This window comes from Staurois parvus, unplaced genomic scaffold (genome assembly GCF_062004578.1).
Source record: "Staurois parvus isolate SC_StPar_1 unplaced genomic scaffold, SC_StPar_1.0 ptg000440l, whole genome shotgun sequence".
NCBI lineage: Eukaryota > Metazoa > Chordata > Amphibia > Anura > Ranidae > Staurois > Staurois parvus.
The window spans coordinates 4,367,493-4,391,303 of record NW_028318236.1 but is presented as its reverse complement, the minus strand read 5'-3'; the positions used below and the strand labels follow the sequence as shown (position 1 = coordinate 4,391,303).

The 23,811-nt window shown below is 39.4% G+C and overlaps 1 protein-coding gene across 1 annotated transcript in view; it reads left to right on the top strand.

The window, feature by feature from the left end:
• The first annotated feature begins 1,106 nt into the window (after nucleotides 1-1,106).
• PIWIL4 (piwi like RNA-mediated gene silencing 4) overlaps nucleotides 1,107-23,811 on the top strand; it is a 277,179-nt gene continuing 254,474 nt past the window's right edge. The window contains exons 1-2 of the mRNA XM_089687941.1: nucleotides 1,107-1,187; nucleotides 6,083-6,280. Of these exons, the coding sequence (XP_089544067.1) occupies nucleotides 1,126-1,187; nucleotides 6,083-6,280 (260 nt within the window). The 5' untranslated portion in view covers nucleotides 1,107-1,125. The remainder of the gene's footprint in view (nucleotides 1,188-6,082; nucleotides 6,281-23,811) is intronic.

The window sequence follows — 23,811 nt, the reverse complement described above, 5'->3', positions numbered from 1 at the left end:
CACACGTGTGCGCAACGGCTTACGCAAGCATTGGCCCCGTGTCAGTATATAAACAGCGGTTCTTCCATACATCTGAGGTATTGCCACGATCGTCAGATCGAGGACAGTAATTCTAGCACTAGACATCCTGTGTAAATCTAAATGTTAGCATGTAAAGACTTTTAAAGCCTGTATGTAGTTTGTCACAGTTGCATGGGGCGTGCGTAGTTTTAAAGCATGTCATGTTTGGTATGTGTTTACTCAGCATACCATCATCTTTTATATTTTACCAAATAATTAGCTAATATATTGTTGTTTTTGTGTATTAAAATTTTAAAAATGTGTTTGAAAAATCAGCAAATATATATGGACCTAACTGTGTGTGTATATATATAATATATAATTTTTGTTTTTGTTTAGTTTGGAGGGGGGTGGGGGAATTACAGTAATTTCTAAAGGAATTCAGGTTTTGATATGTGTGCAAAAATTAAAAAAATCGCTCTTGTAGTCAAGTGGTTAAAGAATATTTACACTTTAAAACAAAATACACTTATCCTTTTTGCCACTTTTCTCTGACCAAATCTGACTCCCCTCCCCCAATACAGATGCATACTTTCCCTGAACTGAAGGTAGTGATTGTGTGTTTGTTTACAGCACAGTGCATGGTTGTAAAGTACATGGCTGGACTTTTTAAATGTGCAGTATTTTCTTATAATGGCTGCTGTAAGACCACTGTAGTTGAAGCCCTAAATGTACCTAACAAGTATCTTTGAGAGCTGTACTTGCTACTCATTGCTGACTAGACATCGTAGAGCACACCTACCCCTCAGTTGGTGTGACCCTATGACATCAGTATGGTGCACCTTTCCCCAACACCCCGGATAATTCTGCTCTCCAAATAAGCTCTCTTAGTTGGATTTATCCACTAATGTCTGAGTACCCCTGCCACCAAAACCTATTGTCCCAGATCTGATCACCCTACCTCCCACAGGTCCAAGGTTTGAGAGCACATGCTGACATGTAATGGACAAGTAATGGACATGTTTCTTTGTATTTACAATGAGGGTGAGATTTTAAATACTGTGTAATAATGAATTATTTATATATGTGTAATTTTTCTTTTCTAGGGTCTTTAGATGCCTTAACATGTACCAAGTTGGTCGCAATTACTACAGTCCTTCCAGTCCTGTGGAAATTCCTCAGCATAAGTACTTAAAACACTATGCAGAACTGTAATAATTGTAATAAGAGTAAAAATCAGGAAATGTGTGTAAATTAAACCAAGCTTAATACTGCACACCAGGCATCTTAACACACAGTAGGAATTGTACATGCTCACAGCTTCAGTCTGTGAACAGTGAAGCAGCATTTTGTTTGTTTCTCTTCTGTCACCATGCTCCTTGAGATCAAATGTATGTATGCAACACATTTATATGGCTTAAAGTGCTGCCCCTACCTTTCCTATTGTGGGTTCTAATGTAGAGGGGATTAAAAATAAACTGACAAGTCACACTCAGATGTTTGTACTAGTTGCATTTGAAATACATTTTATTTTTATTATTTTGGGGTGGGGGAAAATACATAATTGTTGTGTTTTTTTTTTTTTTATATCTTCCTGTAGTTTTAGCTTTAAGCTTATGCCTCCAGATAATATAACTATGTATTTTTTTTATTGTTTTATGTGTGTAAGCCTTTGTTTCTGATTGCTTTCTCTTTGATTAGTAGAAGATATGTTTAAAACTGCACTTTTCTGTGCTTGGGGAACCCCTGAATATTTTCTGAACCAAAGCTCATGAAACGATTAGTGAGTTGTAAAAATAACAACATATAATGTGGACTTGCTTGCTGATAGCAGGAGCACCAGCAAGGTAAAACGGAAAATTGTATCAAATACCGTAATTTTCCTTTCCTGATGTCATTCCATGGCAGTATACATGTGGCAGTAACCACACCTACTTCCACCAGTAGACCCGTGCAAAGCTATAAAAGGTTAACATCCACACAACAGCCCATTCCCTGTATATAGCTATGAACAAACTGGATGGGTTTAGTATGCTGCCATGGATTAGCGCCAGGAAAGGAAAATTACTGTTAAGTAGTTTATACAATTTTCCATTTTCTCGGGCCATCATGTCAGCATATGTATGGTAAACCAATAACTAGCTTTGACGGTGGTAAGCTTAAGCAAATCTTTTCTTATAAGAAAGTGAGTAAGCTACAGCTTTTTTTGCCAAAGACAGCTGTAGTAAGGACTACTAAGCCCATTAGTAGTGCTGAAAGAATGTGTCATAATAGGACCTAATTAGCTGTCCTTCCCATATTGTTGGCTGACATATCTGCATAAGGCACCCACGATGTTAACTATGTCCAGTTTCTGCTGGTTAAAGGTGCAGCAATTAATTTCCATAGACTGCAGCCAAACCATAAAGTGGGCCCCCTAGAATTAACTGTAGGAAATGCTGGGCCATTTAGTGCTGGAGCCTTCTACCGTTGCTGGTTTCTAAGGAACTAGGTATAGCTGTTATGGCTAGATAATGGACTGTTTGCAAGTTTGCTATCTTTGATTTGGATGTATTGAAGGAGTTCTTCACCTTAGGTTGATCAAGTAATCCTAATATGGCATAGCCAAACAAATGTTGACAGTCTCTCTTGATGTAACAACACTGGAAAGCTGTGAACTGCTTGCAGCTCAAAGAACATGCCCGAAGATTCTTACACTAGAGGCTGGCTTTAGATGAGGCTGAATGCCCACCTTGTAGAAAAAGAATAAAACACCATCCACAATACCCTCCCCATCTGCAGCAACATTCAAATCCCCAGGACAAGCCCCCAGAGCACACCCCCCTTCAAGGGGGCACACCCTAAAGCCCACTCCAAAAACGTTAGCTCAGACAGAAAAAGCACCATGGACAGCATCCAACTGCTCCTATAGTAAGTGCACGAATTCGGCTACAGTCACCTTAACCACTTGCCCTCCAGAGGATTTACCCTCCTTCTTGACCAGGCCCTTTTTTGCGTTACGGCACTGCATTAGTTTAACTGACAATTGCGTGGTCATGCAATGCTGCACCCAAATTAAATTTGACGTCTTTTTTCCCCCACAAATGAAGCTTTCTTTTGCTGGTATTTCATTGCCTGTGCGTTTTTTATTTTTTGCGCTGTAAACAAAAAAATACTGACATTTTTGAGAAAAAAACTATTATTTTTCACTTTTTGTTATTAAACATGTCCAACCAAAAAATTGTAAATAAATTTTGTACTGGAAGTGACGTTGCTCCAGTCCTCCAAGGGCATAGAGATAAGTGGAGGTCATCTTTCCTTCACTTATCTCTATGTCCAACACCGGGATTGTTCAGTGGTTTCTCAGATAAGGCTGAGTACCCCCAAGCAGCAGCGAGGGGCGGTAGCGGGGTTATTTTCGGCAACTGTATTGGTGCTCATATTCATATCTGCCAAAGGCCAATAGGGTTTTTTTTGGCCGAAACGTTTTGGCCACCAAAATTTCGGTGCATCCCTAGTATTTGATCACCTATGGGTTTTTGTATTTTTTGCGCTATAAACCAAAAAAAAAATTTTGGCTATAAAAAATATATAGTAAACGTCATAAATTTAGGACAAAATGTATTCTGCTACATGTCTTTGCTAAAAAAAAAATCCCAATAAGTGTAAATTAATTGGTTTACGTTAAATTTATAGCGTTTATAAATGGCGGTATATATACTGGAATTTTTTTTTTTTTTTTTACTAGTTATGGCGATGATCAGCGACTTATAGCGGGACTGGCGGGTATTTTGACACTGGGGGAAACTGTCTTGGTGTCACTGACATCCCCAGTGACACCAATGCAATTAGCAGTGCTAATAAACAGCAATGACACTGTACTAATGGCACTGGGCAGAAAGGGGTTAACACGTTGGGCAACCAAAGGGTTAACTGTGTGCTGTGTGCGTTTTCACAGTAAGCTGTTTGTGTGTTTTCAACTGTAAGCACACTATTTTGTATGGCATTGGTATGCAGAGCCATGCAAAGCAGTGTGCAGGAATTGAAAGGGGAGAGAACTGTATTGTTTACAATAAAGCTTGTAGCAGTTGTATATGCTATATATTTTTTTTTAATTTGTGAAAATACATAAATATAACCACAATAATAGCGCTCAAAAAATACAACTGAAACAATCAATACAACTGAAAAAATATAAAATTCATAATAACAATAATAATAGTAGTAATCCACCACCAAATGAAATATAATGTGTGGAGAAAAACAAAACCAAGTAATGGATCCTCATTAAAGTCCATTAAATAAAGTCCATATAAACATATATGATCTTCAATAAATGAAGTTATGGAATCTTAAAATTTCCTTCACCAGTGAATCATCCAGTGCTCAACACCCCATCAAAGTGAAAACTCACCAGAAACTGGTGAAATACCAGCATATCTTTATAAACTCAGTAGATGTAATAAACTCCACAGCATACTATCTTTAACCAGCTGAAGATCCCAATGAATTCCATAGGTCACATGTGAACAAAGTAAAGAACACTCTCCATAGCGTGATAACGTTTCAGAAATTTTATTCCAACAAAATACCCCCATAAAAACCGCACTCACATTATGTCAGTACAACAAGAAGCCTTGTGTATTTAAAACCTTTCAAACAGCAGCGCTTAACACACCGCTTCCCGCATAAACAGTAGCGTCTCACCAGCCTGCAACAGATGATGCGGTTACGTGGTCCTGGCATGTGATACGGCATGCGTGATGACGTCACTGCTGGATCACTCCCTAACGCTTTTCGTCACATGACTTCGTCGTCCCTTGGATGAAGTCGCGTGACGAAACGCGTTAGGGTGTGATCCGGCAGTGAAGTCATCACACATGCCGTATCATGTCTCCGGACCACGTGACCGCAACCGCATCATCTGTTGCAGGATGGTGAGACGCCACTATTTATGCGGGAAGCGGTGTATTAAGCGCTGCTGTTTGAAAGGTTTTAAATATAGAAGGCTTTTTGATGTACGGACATAATGTGAATGTGGTTTTTATTGGGGTATTTTGTTGGAATAAAATTTCTGAAACGGTATCACGCTATGGAGAGTGTTCTTTACTTTGTTCACATGTGACCTATGAAGTTCATTGGGATCTTCAGCTGGTTATAGATAGTATAGAGAGAGTTTATTACATCTACTGAGTTTATAAAGATATGCTGGTATTTCACCAGTTTCTGGTGAGTTTTCACTTTGATGGGGCGTTGAGCACTGCATGATTCACTGGTGAAGGAAATTTTAAGATTCCATAACTTCATTTATTGAAGATCATATATGTTTATATGGACTTTATTTAATGGACTTTAATGAGGATCCATTACTTGGTTTTGTTTTTCTCCACACATTATATTTTATTTGATGGTGGATTACTACTATTATTTTTATTTATTTTATAGTTTTTTCAGTTGTATTGATTGTTTCAGTTGTATTTTGTGAGCACTATTATTGTGGTTATATTTATGTATTTTCACAAATTTGATATATTTTGGGCTATTGTTGCATAATAGCAAAATATTCAAATAATAATTTCCCAGGACTACATTCTCAAGGTGCGATGATGTAGACTTTGGAACATATTGATATGCTATTAATATAATTCACCAGGGTTTATATAGTTCATTGTAATTTTTATATATATATTTTTTTATTTTGCTATTTTATTTTTCCTACAAAAGTTGGAATTTCCCATATGACTGCAGTTCACCTGCAATCTGCAAAAAAGTCTTGAAAGAGGAAGAGCTTGGCATGGGTTCTTTTTGTTGCCTTGATGCAGGACATGTTATGTGTCAAAGTTTAACGCCTTATCTCACCACATCCCCCTCCATGTATAACATTTCCAAATATTTTGTTGATATACATTATCAGGTATTAGTATTTTACAACAAAAGACTAAATCAGATTCTGACTTTGCATCACACATAAAATCAATTAATGGTTGCTATGAATAAGATTTGTTTTCTTCAGCTGCTCTAGCATTGCACCCTTTAGGCATCAGTTTAAAATATGAGGCTTTTTCTGGTTTGTCCTCATTGTCTGTTTTATTTCTGTCATCAGGTTGATGTTGTGGCCTGGATTTTCAATATCCATCATGCATCTGGAAAGTCAGTTAACTCTGAGTGCAGATATCAGCCACAAAGTCCTGCGTAATGAAACAGTCCTGAATTTTATGAATGACCTTTACACAAGGGTGTCGAAAGAAAGGTTCATTGATGTCTGCGAGAAAGAGTTTCTTGGGGCGATTGTGTTAACAAGGTACTGAATATTGGATTTTTGGAATTGTTTAATGCACAAAGTGTTGGGTATTTTCCCCACAATTAACAGTGACAATATTTATGTAGCAATTGGATGGTGTCTGTGTTTGCACACTGTTCTGTAGGTTTCCCTTCAATATACAGTCAGGTCCATAAATATTGGGACATCGACACAATTCTAACATTTTTGGCTCTATACACCACCACAATGGATTTGAAATGAAACGAACAAGATGTGCTTTAACTGCAGACTGTCGGCTTTAATTTGAGGGCATTGAACCCTGATGAAGTCACGACGCACGTGACGCAACGCGTCGGTACCCCATATCCGGTTTGGAACTACGTCACTTCCGGTCACGTGGGACGCATGTCCGAACGGAGCGGCCATATTGGTTTTCCCCCTGTGTTCATGAGATACACCTATGGGATGAGGTGGAAGGCTTTTGTAACCAGGAAATCAAATGTGAGTACAACCGATATGTAATAGAAGTGGCTTATATTAAACAATATTACACTATGGGAAGCTCTGTTTTGTGTCCTATATGACATATGAGTGGAGGAGAAGTGGAGACCCTGTGATCACCTGCTGAGCTACCGAGAGGAGGAGGAAAAAAAGATTGGCCATAGAGGAGATCAGTAGCCTTTTGGCCCCTTGAGGGTCAGTGCGGGGAGGTGAGCAGGCACTGCTGCCATTTGAGGATTTGTGTTTGAGCACTAGAAGTGAAGACCACCGTTCTATCACAAGTTACACTTGCATGGACTCTATTTATTTATATATATATATGATATATTATTTATACATATATATATTTTCTATATATGCACTTAAAAAAGGTTTTTTTTGTATACACGTGTTCACCTTTTATTATTGATGAGCACTCTTCACTTTAAATAGTGAATGAGGAGAAGGAATTTTTTGGAGATATAAGATTATTTGTCACTGGTTTGTTTATTTATTTATCATCACTGATATATTATGGATTCAGTTTGATTTTTTCTATTTAATATACACTATTGGTTATAATGTTCCAGTGTTTAACAAGGAACTGTTAACACTATAGCACTTACACTCACTGTTGGCACCTTAATATATATATATATTTATTTATTTAGCGCTTCACTATTTTATAGTATAAATTTGAGGGTATTTACATCCAAATCAGGTGAACGGTGTAGGAATTACAACAGTTTGCATATGTGCCTCCCACTTGTTAGGGGGCCAAAAGTAATGGGACAATTGGCTTCTCAGCTGTTCCATGGCCAGGTGTGTGTTATTCCCTCATTATCCCAATTACAATGAGCAGATAAAAGGTCCAGAGTTCATTTCAAGTGTGCTATTTGCATTTGGAATCTGTTGCTGTCAACTCTCAAGATGAGATCCAAAGAGCTGTCACTATCAGTGAAGCAAGCCATCATTAGGCTGAAAAAACAAAACAAACCCATCAGAGAGATAGCAAAAACATTAGGCGTGGCCAAAACAACTGTTTGGAACATTCTTAAAAAGAAGGAACGCACCGGTGAGCTCAGCAACACCAAAAGACCTCGAAGACCACAGAAAACAACTGTGGTGGATGACCGAAAAATTCTTTCCCTGGTGAAGAAAACACCCTTCACAACAGTTGGCCAGATCAAGAACACTCTCCAGGAGGTAGGTGTATGTGTGTCAAAGTCAACAATCAAGAGAAGACTTAACCAGAGTGAATACAGAGGGTTCACCACAAGATATAAACCATTGGTGAGCCTCAAAAACAGGAAGGCCAGATTAGAGTTTGCCAAACGACATCTAAAAATCCTTCACAGTTCTGGAACAACATCCTATGGACAGATGAGACCAAGATCAACTTGTACCAGAGTGATGGGAAGAGAAAAGTATGGAGAAGGAAAGGAACTGCTCATGATCCTAGGCATACCACCTCATCAGTGAAGCATGGTGGTGGTAATGTCATGGCGTGAGTATGTATGGCTGCCAATGAAGCTGGTTCTCTTGTATTTATTGATGATGTGACTGCTGACAAAAGCAGCAGGATGAATTCTGAAGTGTTTCGGGCAATATTATCTGCTCATATTCAGCCAAATGCTTCGGAACTCATTGGACGCCGCTTCACAGTGCAGATGGACAATGACCCAAAGCATACTGCAGAAGCAACCAAAGAGTTTTTTAAGGGAAAGAAGTGGAATGTTATGCAATGGCCAAGTCAATCACCTGACCTTAATCCGATTGAGCATGCATTTCACTTGCTGAAGACAAAACTGAAGGGAAAATGCCCCAAGAACAAGCAGGAACTGAAGACAGTTGCAGTAGAGGCCTGGCAGAGCATCACCAGGGATGAAACCCAGCGTCTGGTGATGTCTATGCGTTCCAGACTTCAGGCTGTAATTGACTGCAATGGATTTGCAACCAAGTATTAAAAAGTGAAAGTTTGATTTATGATTATTATTCAGTCCCATTACTTTTGGTCCCTTAAGAAGTGGGAGGCACATATGCAAACTGTTGTAATTCCTACACTGTTCACCTGATTTGGAGGTAAATACCCTGAAATTAAAGCTGACAGTCTGCAGTTAAAGCACATCTTGTTTGTTTTATTTCAAATCCATTGTGGTGGTGTATAGAGCCAAAAATGTTAGAATTGTGTTGATGTCCCAATATTTATGGACCTGACTGTATATTTAGTAGGTCAGTTGGCTCCCCACACACAAGATTTTAGTCTGGATGTATCAACCTAGAAACTTACAAACTATTTAGACTACGTGTTTGTGTGTGTGTATGTATATATATATATATATATATATATATATATATATGTTTTTAAACTTTCCCCTTTGAAAAAACTGCAAATTATAAAAGCATACATTTTCTTTCAAGAGTCATTTTCTGGTCCAATGACAGGTTCTTCCTTTTCTCCTTCTTCCTTTACTTGGTGGCTGTAATTGGTCCTTATTACTGCACAGAATGGTGTTTGTGTAAGTGACATGTGAGAGCAGCTTAGTACAGTAGTACTCTTTTCTCAGGTCCATATTGCGGCACAGTGTACAAGACAACCTGGCATTTAGGAAGTGGTTTAAATTATGCTTTTTTTTTTTTTTTTTTAATTTCTGTGCTTTTTTTTTTTTTTTTTTTAGTCCGAAACGGTTTTGCTTACACTTCACCTCTTGCAAATCATAAGTACAACTGTGAGAAGTGATATAAAGCTTAGGTGAAATGGATACAAATATTTCATGGTGGCTCAGAGAGGTGATGGTGGAGTGAAAGATACCAGAAAATCCTCCTCCCTCTTTTTTATGGAGGCAACTTTTGACAGCAGGTTCTCAGCATCATAATGATTACCACAAGGCAATTCTTGTCTTAGAACCTGTAGCCAGCTTTTTTTTTTACTGCACTGAATGCTGATAGTTCCTACAAAAGATCTGTCATGATCTGTCAGCTCCCATCTGTACCATGCACGTAGAATGTTTTCCTCTTTTAAAGACTGGTTTGAAAGAAAACAGATGGGATCAATGATGCAGAAAACATGAGTTCTCATCTCAGAGACTATATTATCTGTTATATATTATAATATTATGTTCATCATACAGTAGAGGACACAGGCTGAGTATTAATAGACCCTCAGCATTAGGCTTGTACCTTCAGGTGATTCATTGCTGGCATGCTGGGACACACTGCCTGGATGTCCACCCTATATCCCTACTCCTCTCCGTGACTCTTGTGAGTTTTTTGCTAATGTCCTAGGATGATGTATCTTCTCCCTTTTTGGAGAAATTTCTCTTAGGCTAACTTCTTTATTTTATCTTTGGATTCATCAATCAGTTCTTCATATTCTTCTAAAAAACAATAGAAGCAGTGCATCCGGATTGGTTCAACTTCAGTATAACCTTAGGAGGGGTAATTGGACCGCACACTTTTGGGATGGCTTATTGTTGCTTTAGGCAGTGGTTCCTGCATAGGTTCTCACCTTGCTATATTGAGCAATTCACATAATTAGCTGTAGGGTGCTGTTCAGGTCCAGTGCTCTGTTCCACTTCTCTTGAACCCTGTCCCTAAAGTCCCCTGTGGGTAACGCCTGGTTACTTTTTTGGTTCCAGTGTCATGGACAGGTAAGACAGGGACAATATGTATCTCTGAACATTACAGGAAAAAGAAAACAAAGAAACTTGGAGCTAAAACCCAGCCACTCAGAGCGTAGACTTATGCAGGTGACTAGGTGTTAGTTAACATGACAGATCACGCACACATTACCGTCATTTCCACTTAGAGACCTTATAAGGTATTCATTTCTCCTGCCCATTTTCCACAAGAACTTTTCTACAGGATGGTTTTTAGCTGGGTTACTGCGTATTCCTTCTTGGACCTTATGTTCCTCATCCTTCTCAGTGAATACCACACAGGGGAATTCACTCAACCTAGATTTTGCAGCCAAAACTGAACTGAGCTCTGCCAAAGGACCGCATAACACTCAACCTCAGAATTGACAATTGGGTCAATCCAGAAAAGATTTTTACTCCTTGGAAAGCCAAACTCTATCCCGTGAAAAAGGAGTTCATAAAAAACTGATTTTGGTAGTCGACCCTGCTCTCCCAGTCTTACTATACAAATTGTTCCTTTTGTTCACAGATTCCGCAGATAGGAAGTTTGCGAGGTCTTAAAAGCTCTCTTTGCCCTTGCAGGCCCAGCTATGCAACATGCTATTGCTGAGATTTCTGTTTGTCAAACTGCAGATAATTGGACTAGGGCAATGAACAATCAACACGATCTCATATTCTAGGTCTGTGCTTTAACTGAGCAATTACAGCAATTACCTGCTATATTGCTCTCTTGCGGGGATGCCCCAGAACAGGTAATGACACCATTTTTTTTTATAATCGATACAGTCTTTATTCACATGTGCAAGATTGTGCGGTTTACACCCTTGTTAGCTGGAGCTGCCTATAAAAGATGTCTCACACGTGCCCTTTGAAGGAGGATGCCTCTTTTTTTAAGGCACTTGAAAAATTCATCAAAAGTTTTCATAGGAGGGATGGTTCTCCCACAGTGGAATAAAGTCTTTCTTAAAGCCCTCTTCCCACTGAAGACACCCTCAATTTGTAAAAGTGGGGAGACATCTGTTACAGTTTCCTTCTCTCAGGGTAACTGATATCACAGATCTGAGGGCTCAGTTGGTGGTTTCTAATGGGGTACCAAATAGAATTCAATCTTTTCCCCCACACGTTTTTTCTTTCTCTCAAATCAACCAAAATATGCCCAAAGACAGTCATATTTTGCAGAAGAAGGAAGTAGTTGTGCTAGTAACCCCGCAGGAGAGATTAAAAGGATTTTATTGAAATCTGTTCACGGTACGAAAGCCCAACAAGGGCATTCAATCTATTTTGGACCTAAAATCAATAAACTTTCAAATTCTAAAACGTCACATGGAATTCTCAAGGAAAATTATTTCTTTAAGACCAGGAAAGTATTGGAAATCCGTTGATACCTAAGATCTGTATGTTTCCAGTTAACCATGCCGTCAGCACTTTCTACATTTTGCACTGGGAGACGAGCACTTCCAGTTTGTGTCACTGTCATTTAGCCTATCCTTAGCTCTCAGAGTGTTCACAAAGGTCCTTACTTCTCTTCTTCCCCTTCTAGATACTCAGGGAATCCATGTCATAGGTTATCTAGCTGATATTCTGTTGAAAGACCCCTTCCATTTTTTTTTAAAAATCCATAGAACAATTCAGATTCTCAAAGGCTTTTGAGGTGATTAGTTAAAAAAAAAGTTTGCACTCCAGCCTTCTGTTTAACTGGAATACTTGGGTCTGATCCTGAACACAGCCGAAGCAAATTTGTTCTTTCCAAAGAAGAAATTGATCTCTCTCTGATCTGATGCACAAGACTTGAGAGCAAACAAACATCCCCTAGATTCTTCTTGATAGAAGGTCCCATAATAATCTCATTTGAGGCTTTTCCACTTGCCCTTTTTAATTCGAGACAACTCCAGCACAACATCTTTGCGACATGGAACAAGCATGCTCCTTCTCTCGACCTACCCATTCTCCTATCCAACAAAGCAAGGAATTCCCAGGCTTGGTGGGTCTCCAGCCCACCCTTAATCTGGCCATATATAGATTGAAATTTGGTTCAGTGCATCGGTTCTGCTGGGACTTGACACAATTTGATCCATGTATGGCCACTGTGGTTGAACATAGTTCGATTCACCAATCAACTTCTGTTCAAAATCCTTGTAAGAAGAACCTGGTACAAGGACATACTCAGACTAGTTGCAGACAACCCCTGGCCTACTCCCAACAGGCCAGACCTGATGTCTCTTGGCCCTCTATTCCATTCTGTTTCTCAGTCTTTAATTTTAACGGCAGGGCTGTTGAAGTCCAGGACTTAAGGGACAAAGGGGTTCTTAACGCGTTGAAAGCAAGAAAAATGCCGCTTACAGAACCATCTTTTTTTGTACTTGGAGATCCTTTTTTACCTTGCACTTCAATCCCAGAGATGACTATGCCTTGCTTTTTGGCCTTCCTACAACTAAGATTTTGACATAACTTGCCCTTAAGCACCTTGAAAGGACTTGCTTTCCCTTGTAAAAACATTTATCCAAGGTGTCTCACATGCTTTCTTAGGACAACCATTTTTGTTTTCTCCACCCTTCAGAAGCCACTTTTTAAATCCGTCACGAAAATCCCTTTGGATAATCTCTCCTACCAACTGGCCTTCTCAGTTGCAATCACATCTGTTAGACGTGCCTCTTAGCTGGTGGCTCTCTCTTGTAAGGAGCTATTCTTCGTTCTTCATAAAGTCAAAAAACCCTTGCGCCCAAGACCCATCTTTCTTCTGAAGGTTGTATCAGTCTACTGGTGGCTCTCTCTTGTAAGGAGCTATTCTTCGTTCTTCATAAAGTCAAAAAACCCTTGCGCCCAAGACCCATCTTTCTTCTGAAGGTTGTATCAGTCTTCCTACTCAGTAAAAGTATAGTCTTCCCATCTTTGTGCCCGAGGTGATTGTAGCAGTATTAGTGCATTTGCAACAAGAACAATTGAGTATTGTCTGTGTTACCTTTTTTACTAACATCAAAATTTTCAGTACAAACCTTTGGGGTGTGTCCCCTTCCTCAAGGTCCAAGCAGTACTAATACACAAAGTTTTAGCACAATGCTAAGTTAGACAATCTTTTAAGAAAAAAAATGCAAAAGAAAACACAAAACTTACGCAGCAATAGTAATTAGACTTGGATAGTTAGTAAAATAAGAGTAAAGCCATCCATAGATTATGCAATTTTCTTTTCTTCCACCATGGGTGGTACATCCAGTCTGTCTATAGATGGATTGAATCTCGGTTCGTCTCTTCTGAACCAGTCAAGATTCAATACATCTATGGCCAGCTGATCTGTCACAGAGGTGGTGGTGGGGGAGGGGGGTGACGTAAAACTGTTGGATAATGATTTATAAAACCAAGGTCCACATTTAGTCCATAATCTTTTGTGTCAAATAGAATTATAATACTTAGTTCAAAGGTTTTCTTTTCCTGAGTAGTTTTGAAGTTCCATTTAAAAACATTCATATCTTTCAGAGTGTGGTCTGGCTGTAAGAATTGATGTCCCAAAGGTTTGCAGAAATGATCTTCCTCATTTTTCTTGATTCTCTCTGTAAATTCTTCCTAGTTTGCAATGTCTGTCCTGTTTCGCCAGCATAAGATCCTTTACTTCATTTTGCGCATATTGGATATTTTGTTTTGGCTGCAGAGTTTGCAGTGTTTTTTGTTGCAGGGCTTGGTTCCTTTATTTAGAAATTCATAATCAAAATGTTGTTTCCTTCTGATTAGTTTGTCTGAGGTTGGTTGGTGGCCTTAAAGCCAATATTTGGGGTTGTTGGGGCGTTCTTTTTTTCCTTTGTTTTTGCATTTAGTTTGCCCTACTTAACATTGTACTAAAACTTTGTATATTAGTACTGCTTGGACCCGGAAGAAGGGGACACACCCCGAAAGCTTGTCCTGAAAATTTGGATTTTAGTGCAAATAAAAGGAGAGAATGAGTCCTTCGCCCTGAGGTGCTTGCTGAGATTTGCTTGCACTGGCGGATTCTACATGTGGACTTCTTGGCATCCAGATTCAACAAAAACTGGACAGCTTTGCATCTCAATCCTGGGATCCACAGCTGTTTGCAGTTGTTTTTCTATTGACTTCCTGGAATCAATTCTCCCAAATAGGGGGGTAGGGAACCATTGAGAGATCTATCTGAATAACATGAAAGAGATCAAAGAGCACTAGGGTTTGATGCTCTCCCCACCTTTTTTAAAAGAAATTAACTAGCAAGGAATATCTAAATAGTGAGGAAAACAAATGTCATTTTAAATATATAAACTTAGCCTACCTTTCATGCTGTCAGAACTTAACTTGTGAAAAGAAGACCAGGTGCAATTCTAACAAACTTAAAGTGCTTCTAAAGGTTAATTTTTTTTTTTAAAATAACAAACATGCTATACTTACCTGCTGTGTGCAGTGGTTTTGCAGAGAACAGCTTGGATCCTCCTCTTCTTGGGTCCCTCGCAGGCTCTCCCTGCCCCTCCCTCCTGTCAGGTACAACATTTTCCATAGGACGTGTAAGATTAGGACAAACAGATGGCAACACAACATTCCGATTCAGGTGGAACAAAGAGACCACCATAGGTAAGACAAAGGCCTCAACACCCAAGTTTTCCTGGTGAAGAACCAGAAAAGGTTTCTTGCATGAAAGAGAGGGTCAACTCTAAGACCCTGCAGGCAGGCTGAGATAACCGCCACAAAAAAAAAAAAAACAAAACAACTTGAAATGAGGAAAAGGGATATCTTGGAGAGATTCAAAGGGAGAAACCTACAAAACAGACAGGACCAAGCTAAGGTTTTGTGGAAACAGAGAGCAGTGATGTGAAACAATCCGTGTGACACCTCCCACAAGACACAATAGGTCTCTGAAACAGAACGGCATCACTGATATCTGCCCTATGATGGCACTTAAGCCAGATACACATCTTCAAACTTGATATGAGAAAAGCCAAACTGCACCTCTTGTTGGGAAGGAAACTTAAGTGTCAAACCAGGTGAAAATGGCTTCCCATTTAGGTTAGTACACCTTTCTGGAGGTCAAGTTGCAGGAGGTTGCAGTGATCACTTGATTCCTTGTCGCACTTACAGCCTTTAACCTCTAGAGAGTGGATGTAGAAACAAGGATAACCAGCAATATTTAATTTATAAAAAGGTCTGTTGCTAAAAAAAAATAAAAAAATAAAAATGATAGCATATTCTATTCTCATTGTATCACATCAGTGGCTTTTTCTCTTGAAATGTAGAAGCCCCTTTGATGCATAGAAATGAATTTTCAAGGCTGAACGTACCTTTTAAAGAAAATAGCCTATGCAGTCAAGGGGCTTCAGATGAGATTGAAAGTGTGAAGCTTTGTAAAATGTTATGTTATTTTATTGTCATACCTTTAAGCCAAAGAAGGTTGTCTGAAAACTCCCTAAAAGCAGTCCCAATGTCGTACCTTGTTGCTAAGATGATATGGCTATTGATTTTTGCTCCTAGAATGCTGGGAGTGAGTATTGAAATGGTTTTCACGTCCTAGTAAAGTAGAAATAAACTTGGATCAGGCAGGCTCTTTATTGCAGAAAAGACATGTACGCTCTTTATGGGCCTATTCACACTATACATTGCATTAATGCGCATTACTGTTCACTGCATTGCTCATCTGCTGGCATGGTGCATTGAGGTACCATTGAAGGAATGGCATTGCAGTGCACCAGTGCATGTAGAGTGGTGTGAACAGGCTCTTACAAAAATAACTGTACTTTTAAAACACGTTAACTACTTTATTCTATTCTGGAACAACAAACAAATTAGAGATAACCTTCAAAGACAGTGGTCTTTATCACTATTTAAGTGCACACACATTTGTGTGGAGTAATTTATCACCTTTTTGCTTGTGTTATATTTAACTTTGTAGCACTTGGGAGGTGCATATTTATATTTATTCACTTATATATATCTATTTATATTATAAATATTTTTTATGCGTTATCTTCCACTTATAGGTAGTATTAGTTGTAGCAGCACCACATTTTTATTCCCTGTAGTTTCGTTTAATCATTAGGTATATGATTGGATGTTGGCAGCTATATTCGTTTCGTAGGCATTAGGGTAGGTGTCAGGGCTCCCAGGTATGACCAGAGGTGTGTGACTGAAGCAGGGAAACGCAGACCTCAGATATGTTATAAACAATATAATTTATTAACACTAACAGTACAAACATAAACGCAGTGCAATACTAAAACATAATACAGTGCAACCAAACCAAACCACCCACAGATAACAGTACATACAAGCAAGCGTCGTCAGGCAGGCCGGGTCAATATCAATTGGGCAGGTAGGTACAGGGGGAGCAAGCGGAGAATGGTCGGGGTCACAGGCCAGGTTCAGCAGGTAGCAAGCAGCATAGTACAGAGGGTCAGGCAGAGGGATGGTCCGGGTCACAAGCCAGGGATCAGAACAGGTAGCAAGCAGCGTAGTACAGAGGGTCAGACAGAGGGATGGTCAGGGTCACAAGCCAGGATCAGAGCAGGAGAAGTCAGCAAAGGAACAGAAACAGGATGCAGGACAGATACAGGGCCCAGGACAAACACAACACCAAGGCAGAGTCTGCAAGTCTGGCCATCCCTTAAATACACCAGTATCATCAGTTCCAGGTGTTGGCTGAAAGGTTGAGTCTCTGATTGCTGGGAGCACCCGCTGGCCAGCCCTGGTACTGCAGATCAAAAGGCAGGTGAGTCCCACCATTGCTGGCCAGTCCATTCCTAACAGTAGGAGCGCAGGAGGTTTTTTTCACATTTTGTAGTGACTATAATATACACAAAATATTTTCCTTTGTTAATCACCCTGCATATGTTTTTTCTTTAATTATTATTATATCTTTTATTAAATTTTATTTCAATACATAGATCAACAAATTATCATTTATCAAAAACGCATAGAATTCAAATAACTTCTCTATCCCCATTCCCCCCCCCCCCAGTGAATTTACCCATTTCCCAGTAATACTTTCCATCTCTTTCCTTCCCTGTATGCCAATCTATATCTAAAACCCTGTTTTCTTTTTACTTTTCGACTCTCCAATTATTCAATTTCTCCAACTCTACTACCGGGGTACCCATCACTTCAAGGTATTTTTCAGATGTCTTAAAACCATACCACCTACTCCAATCCTTTCTAAATTTTTCCATTTTATCTTCATCCATATAGCTCCTCCATCCTATTTATATACTCGATCCTATCTATCCAGTCTCTCAATGTTGGAGGGTCCTGCACGTGCCAGAATTTGGAGTTTAAACCTTTTGCCACAATAATTAGATGATATAATATACTATTTTTATATTTTTTTACTGACATCTCTGTCCTAAAAATAGGTGCACCCATGGATCCTTCTGTATAGTTATCCCCAAAATCTCCTGTATATGTTGATTTATATCTTACCAAAATACCTGTATTTTTGGACAATCCTGCCATATATGTGCCATTGTCCCCCTTGCCCCACATCCCCTCCAACATAGTGATGAAATTTCTACTCGTTTATGGGCCGCACTTGGTGTACAATACCATCTGGTTAAACATTTATAATTAATTTCAACTGTGTTCATATTCGTCACCCCGTGCATTCACTTAAACATTTTATTCTTCTGTTGTCCATTCATTTTTGTACCCAATTTTCTTTCCCATTTCTCGAAGAATAATGGAGATTCAGATCCCATCAATTCAGTAAGGATCTTATATATCCTAGAGGTTACATGTTTGTGTCCTTTCTCAGAACTCAACATTTTTTCAAATGGAAACATGTCTTCCGGCATCCTCAGTGGTTGGGGGAGCACTGACACAAAATTTCCTAATTGGTAATATCTCATTTTGCCTAATGAAATAAATAAATCTTTTTTTACTCCTTAACCCTTGTTATAGTAGATAATTTCCCCTTAACTACTATATCCCTTAGCCGTGCATTTCTGTCTTTAAACCATTTCCCAGAAATATTGTCTTTCCTTGGTGGGAAAAACTCTGTACCCACCTGGGGCATCAGCAGTGAATTGTACTTCCAGCCCATTGACTTGTGCAACCCATCCCATATTCTCAACACCTCCCATGTCAGCGAGCTGCAATTTTCATCTATTACCCAAAATTTCGTGGAATCCAAATAATCCTCTCTAGTTGTGTATTAGTTAATATATACTTTACATTTTTATCCAATTTTTCTCCTGTGAGTTGTATGTCCTATCTACCACCCGTAATAATATCACCGACATATGATACTTCCTCATATTAGGCAGATTTAATCCTCTTTTCTCTTTGTTATTACATAAAGCTTCATACTTAATTCTTGGTTTCTTATTAGCCCATATAGAAACTTTAGTATCCATTTTCTTATTGTCCTAAAAAAGATCCTGGTAGATATATTGGAAGCATTTGGAACTTATACAGGATTTTTGGTACTTTCACCATTTTACCCAGGTTTATACGCCCAATCCACAAGGCTCACCCTGTTGGCAGTATTTTCAACTCGTCCTTGATTTCATTTATTAATGGGATATAGTTTATTTGATATAAGTTCTTTATTGAGGGTGTTAACTTTATTCCCAGATAACCTAGTTCTTTCTCCCTCCATGTAAATGGAAAATCCTTTGAAACATTAATATTTAAAATCTCTGATTTTGAATGGTTTATTTTCAGATTTGACAGCTCACCATAGCATTTTAATAACACCATTAAATTAGGCAACGTCCGTCTAGGGTTCACAATGTAAAACAGCATATCATATGCATATGCTGGTACCTTATGTTCTATTTCTCCTATTGTAATTCCTATAATATCTGTACTCTTTCTTACCAATGCCACAAGTGGTTCCAGGGATAAGACAAATCGCAACGGGGATAATAAGCATCCCTATCTAGTGTAATAATACATTTTAATGGTCCCTGACAGGGACTTATTCACCTTAACTGCTGCTGAAGGTCTATTGTAAAGCCCTTTTATCCACCTTACCATTTTGGCCCCTATTCTTAATACCTCTACATGTTTATTATAAATCCTCAATCCTATCGAAAGCTTTTTCTGCATCAATTGACAATATAATTGTCGGCCACTTTCCTCTTTAAACCATTGTCTCTCCCCTCCCTCCCTGGGATAAACCCCACCTGATCTAGATGTATCCACTCCGGCATCAGCTCTTTTATCCTGGTAGCTAGCACTTTTGCAACAGTTTTGTGTCTGTATTCAACAGTGATATAGGCCTATAGCTGGCACATTGTGAACTGTCCTTCCCTTCTTTTAAGGATGATTGTTATAGACGCATGCAGTGACTCTCTCATTTCCGTGCCCTCTCCTAATGCATATATATATACAGTGAGGAACAGAAGTATTTAAGCACACTGCGATTTTGCAAGTTCTCCCACTTAGAAATCATGAAGGGGTCTGAAATTCACATTGTAGGTGCATTCCCACTCAGAGACTAAGTTTTTGAACACCTAAGAAACAGCAAGAATTGCGGCTCTCAAAGACCTGTTACTGTGCCTCTAAATAGTCCACCTCTACTCCACTCATTAATCTAGCTTAGTAGCACCTGTCTGAGCTCTTTAAAGACACCTGTCCACCCCACAGTCAGTCAGACGCCAACTACTACCAGGGGCAAGACTAAAGAGCTGTCAAAAGACACCAGAGACAAAATTGTGGACCTCCACAAGGCTGGAAAGGGCTACGGGGCAATTGCCAATCAGCTTGGTGAAAGTAGATCAACCGTTGGAGCAATTGTTAGAAAATGGAAGAGGCTAAAGACGACTGTCAGTCTCCCTCGTACTGGGGCTCCATGCAAGATCTCACCTCGTGGGGTATCACTGATAAGAAAGGTGAGGAATCAGCTCAAAACTACAAGGGAGGAGCTGGTCAATGACATGAAGAGAGCTGGGAGCAAAGGTCAAAGGTCACTGTCGGTAGAACACTACGCCGTCATGGTTTCAAATCGTGCATTGCATGGAAGGTTCCCCTGCTCAAGTCATCACATGTCCAGGCTCGTCTGAAGTTTGCTAATGACTATCTGGATGATCCAGAGGAGGGATGAGAGAAAGTCATGTGGTCAGATGAGACCGAAGTAGAACTTTTTGGTCTAAACTTCACTTGTCGTGTTTGGAGGAAAAAGGATGAGTTGCATCCCAAGAAGACCATCCCTACTGTGAAGCATTGGGGTAACATCATGCTTTGGGGGTGCTTTTCTGCAAAGGGGACAGGACGACTGCACTGTATTAAGGAGAGGATGAATGGGGCCATTTATTGTAAGATTTTGAGCAACAACCTCCTTCCCTCAGTCAGAGCATTGAAGATGGGTCGTGGCTGGGTCTTCCAACATGACAACGAAGCACATAGCCAGGATAACCAAGGAGTGGCTCCGTAAGAAGCATATCGAGGTTCTGGAGTGGCCTAGCCAGTCTCCAGACCTAAATCCAATAGAACATCTTTGGAGGGAGCTGAAACTCCGTGTTGCTCAGCGACAGCCCCGAAACCTGACAGATCTAGAGGAGATCTGTGTGGAGGAGTGGGCCAAAATCCCTGTTGCACTGTGTGCAAACCTGATCAAGAACTACAGGAAACGTTTGACCTCTGTAATTGCAAACAAAGGCTTCTGTACCAAATATTAACACTGATTTTCTCAGGTATTCAAATACTTATGTTCAGCAGTGCAAGACAAATAAATTCTTTAAAAATCATACAATGTTATTTCCTGAATTTGTTTTTTAAATTCTGTCTCTCAGAGTGGGAATGCACCTACAATGTGAATTTCAGACCCCTCCATGATTTTTAAGTGGGAGAACTTGCAAAATTGCAGGGTGTTCAAATACTTCTGTTTCTCACTGTATGTGGTGTGTGTGTGTATATGTATGTATATGTATATATATATATATATATATATATATATTTACATATACAGAGTCTAGTGACCAGCAACTCTTTAAATTTCTTATAGTAGCCCACCGTATATCCATCAGGACCTTTGCTCTTTCCTCCTGCCGTACTCTTCAGGGTTGCTCTAATTTCATCCTGGGAGATTATTCGTTCTGGGGATAATAACTTTTCCTCTGATATTCTTGGAAGGTCTGCCTCCTTTAAGAATTATTGCCTTTTTCGTCCTCTGTTACTTTCTGATTTATAGGGTTTACCTCATACAGCTTACTATAAAACCTTTGGAACGTGTTCGCAATACCAGTGGTGGAATATACCAGTTCCTCGTTATCATCTTTAATTTTTCAAAAAAAAGTTTTGATTTCTTTTCCTTCAATCTTTTCATCAGATTTTTTTGTGGTCTATTTCCCCACTGATATCTTTCCTTTGAGACTCTGTTGAAGACTTTCCTCATTTCCTGTTCCAATAGTTCCTCTTGTTTAAGGATGATCTTCTGATGTAAATCTATATCCTGCTTTTTTTTTTAATGTACCTGTTCTAATTTATATAACTTACGTCTCTACCTTTATTTTTCTCAATCGATCTTTCTTTTTTTTTTTGTCCCTGCAGCTATCTAGATTCCCCTCATATAGGCCTTATCTGCCTCCCATACAGTAGCCACAGATACTTCCTCAGTTTCATTTAGAGCAAAAAATTGTTCTATCTCTTCCCTTAACTTTTTCTCTATTTCAGGATCTTGTATAAGTGTTTCGTTTAATCTCCACATAGCCCTCCTTTTCCCCTCACCTCCTAGCCATAGTCTCACCGTGACAGGAGCGTGGTCTGAGATAGACATAACCTCTTTGTCATATTTAACCGGACATTCCAATTGTTCATGCTCTATTAATATATATCCAATCGTGAATGCGATCTGTGCGCAGAAGAGAAGAAGGTATAACCTCTTTCTCTAGGATAATATATACATATAGTGCAGCGCTGAAAAAGTATAAAAATGAAATGTGTAAATATATAAAAGTCTTTCTTATGACAATATAGTCAAATATGTGCAGGTCTTCTCCTCATTAGGTGACTGGAAAATAACAAGATTGCGCACTCACCGACCGCACATTTAAAATGCGCCTGTGTATGATATATTCCAAAAGACCAGCCAGGTATACAGCTCCAGAGACCACACGGATCCTCCCTCTCCAACACTCTCGTTTGCCTTGGGTGTAGCAATATCTCCAGATCCAAAGGTAGAAAGACAGAGATCCCCCTTTTTTGGTTCCAGACACCCCAGGAATGGAAGATGTGTATCTGCACTCTCCAACTGCTTCCCGAGGCAGGGAGGGAGAACAACACCCCGGTCACCGGGACTTAACACTGCGGCTTCTCAAACTGGCTCCCTGGCAAGGGAGCCAGTTTGAGAAGCCGCAGTGTTAAGTCCCGGTGACCGGGGTGTTGTTCTCCCTCCCTGCCTCGGGAAGCAGTTGGAGAGTGCAGATACACATCTTCCATTCCTGGGGTGTCTGGAACCAAAAAAGGGGGATCTCTGTCTTTCTACCTTTGGATCTGGAGATATTGCTACACCCAAGGCAAACGAGAGTGTTGGAGAGGGAGGATCCGTGTGGTCTCTGGAGCTGTATACCTGGCTGGTCTTTTGGAATATATCATACACAGGCGCATTTTAAATGTGCGGTCGGTGAGTGCGCAATCTTGTTATTTTCCAGTCACCTAATGAGGAGAAGACCTGCACATATTTGACTATATTGTCATAAGAAAGACTTTTATATATTTACACATTTCATTTTTATACTTTTTCAGCGCTGCACTATATGTATATATTGTCTCTATTATGAGGTTTAGTGATTCCTTGAAGTGTTCCAGCGGCTGGTTTTTCTGAGCGCTCGCTTTATTCATTATTCATTCTTTCTCTAGGATGTTTCACTCTCCACATATCTATTAATTGACTTTGATTTAACCTCCTTTTCAACATTCTTAATTTTCTACCTCCCTCTGTGCACACTCAAAGATGCATTCCATCCATGGATCCAAACAAAAATTAAAATCTCCTGCCATGATCAGAATACCTCTCTTAAAATTCATAATTTTCTCGGACACTCTTGAAGAAATACTTCAGGTTTTTTGTTTGGGAAATCGATATTAACCAATGTATATTTTTTGACCTGCATTTTTCCACTTAAACCTAGACACCAATCTTCTGGGTCTACCAATTTCTCCTCAACCTCAAGCTATATTTTTTGAGAAACCGATTGCTACTTCTTTAGCTCTCTTTATTTGTTAGTCTGCATAATGCTAGTACCTCAAATATAGCTTGACAGTGGAATCATAAGATAGGTGTGTCTCTTGTAAAAATACCACATCTATAGAATATTGGTATACTTCCCCCAGTATGTTAGCCTTTTAGTCGGAAAATTTAGACCTTTAACATTATGTCATAATATTAATCAAACTCATGGCTATTTACTATTTCTGTTCTCTACATTTCCATTTACAGATAGGAAGACACAGGGTATTCAAATCATGGACAGCTACTCTACCCCTCCCCAACCCCCACCACTTCCCGCTCCCCCACCCCATCCCCAACTT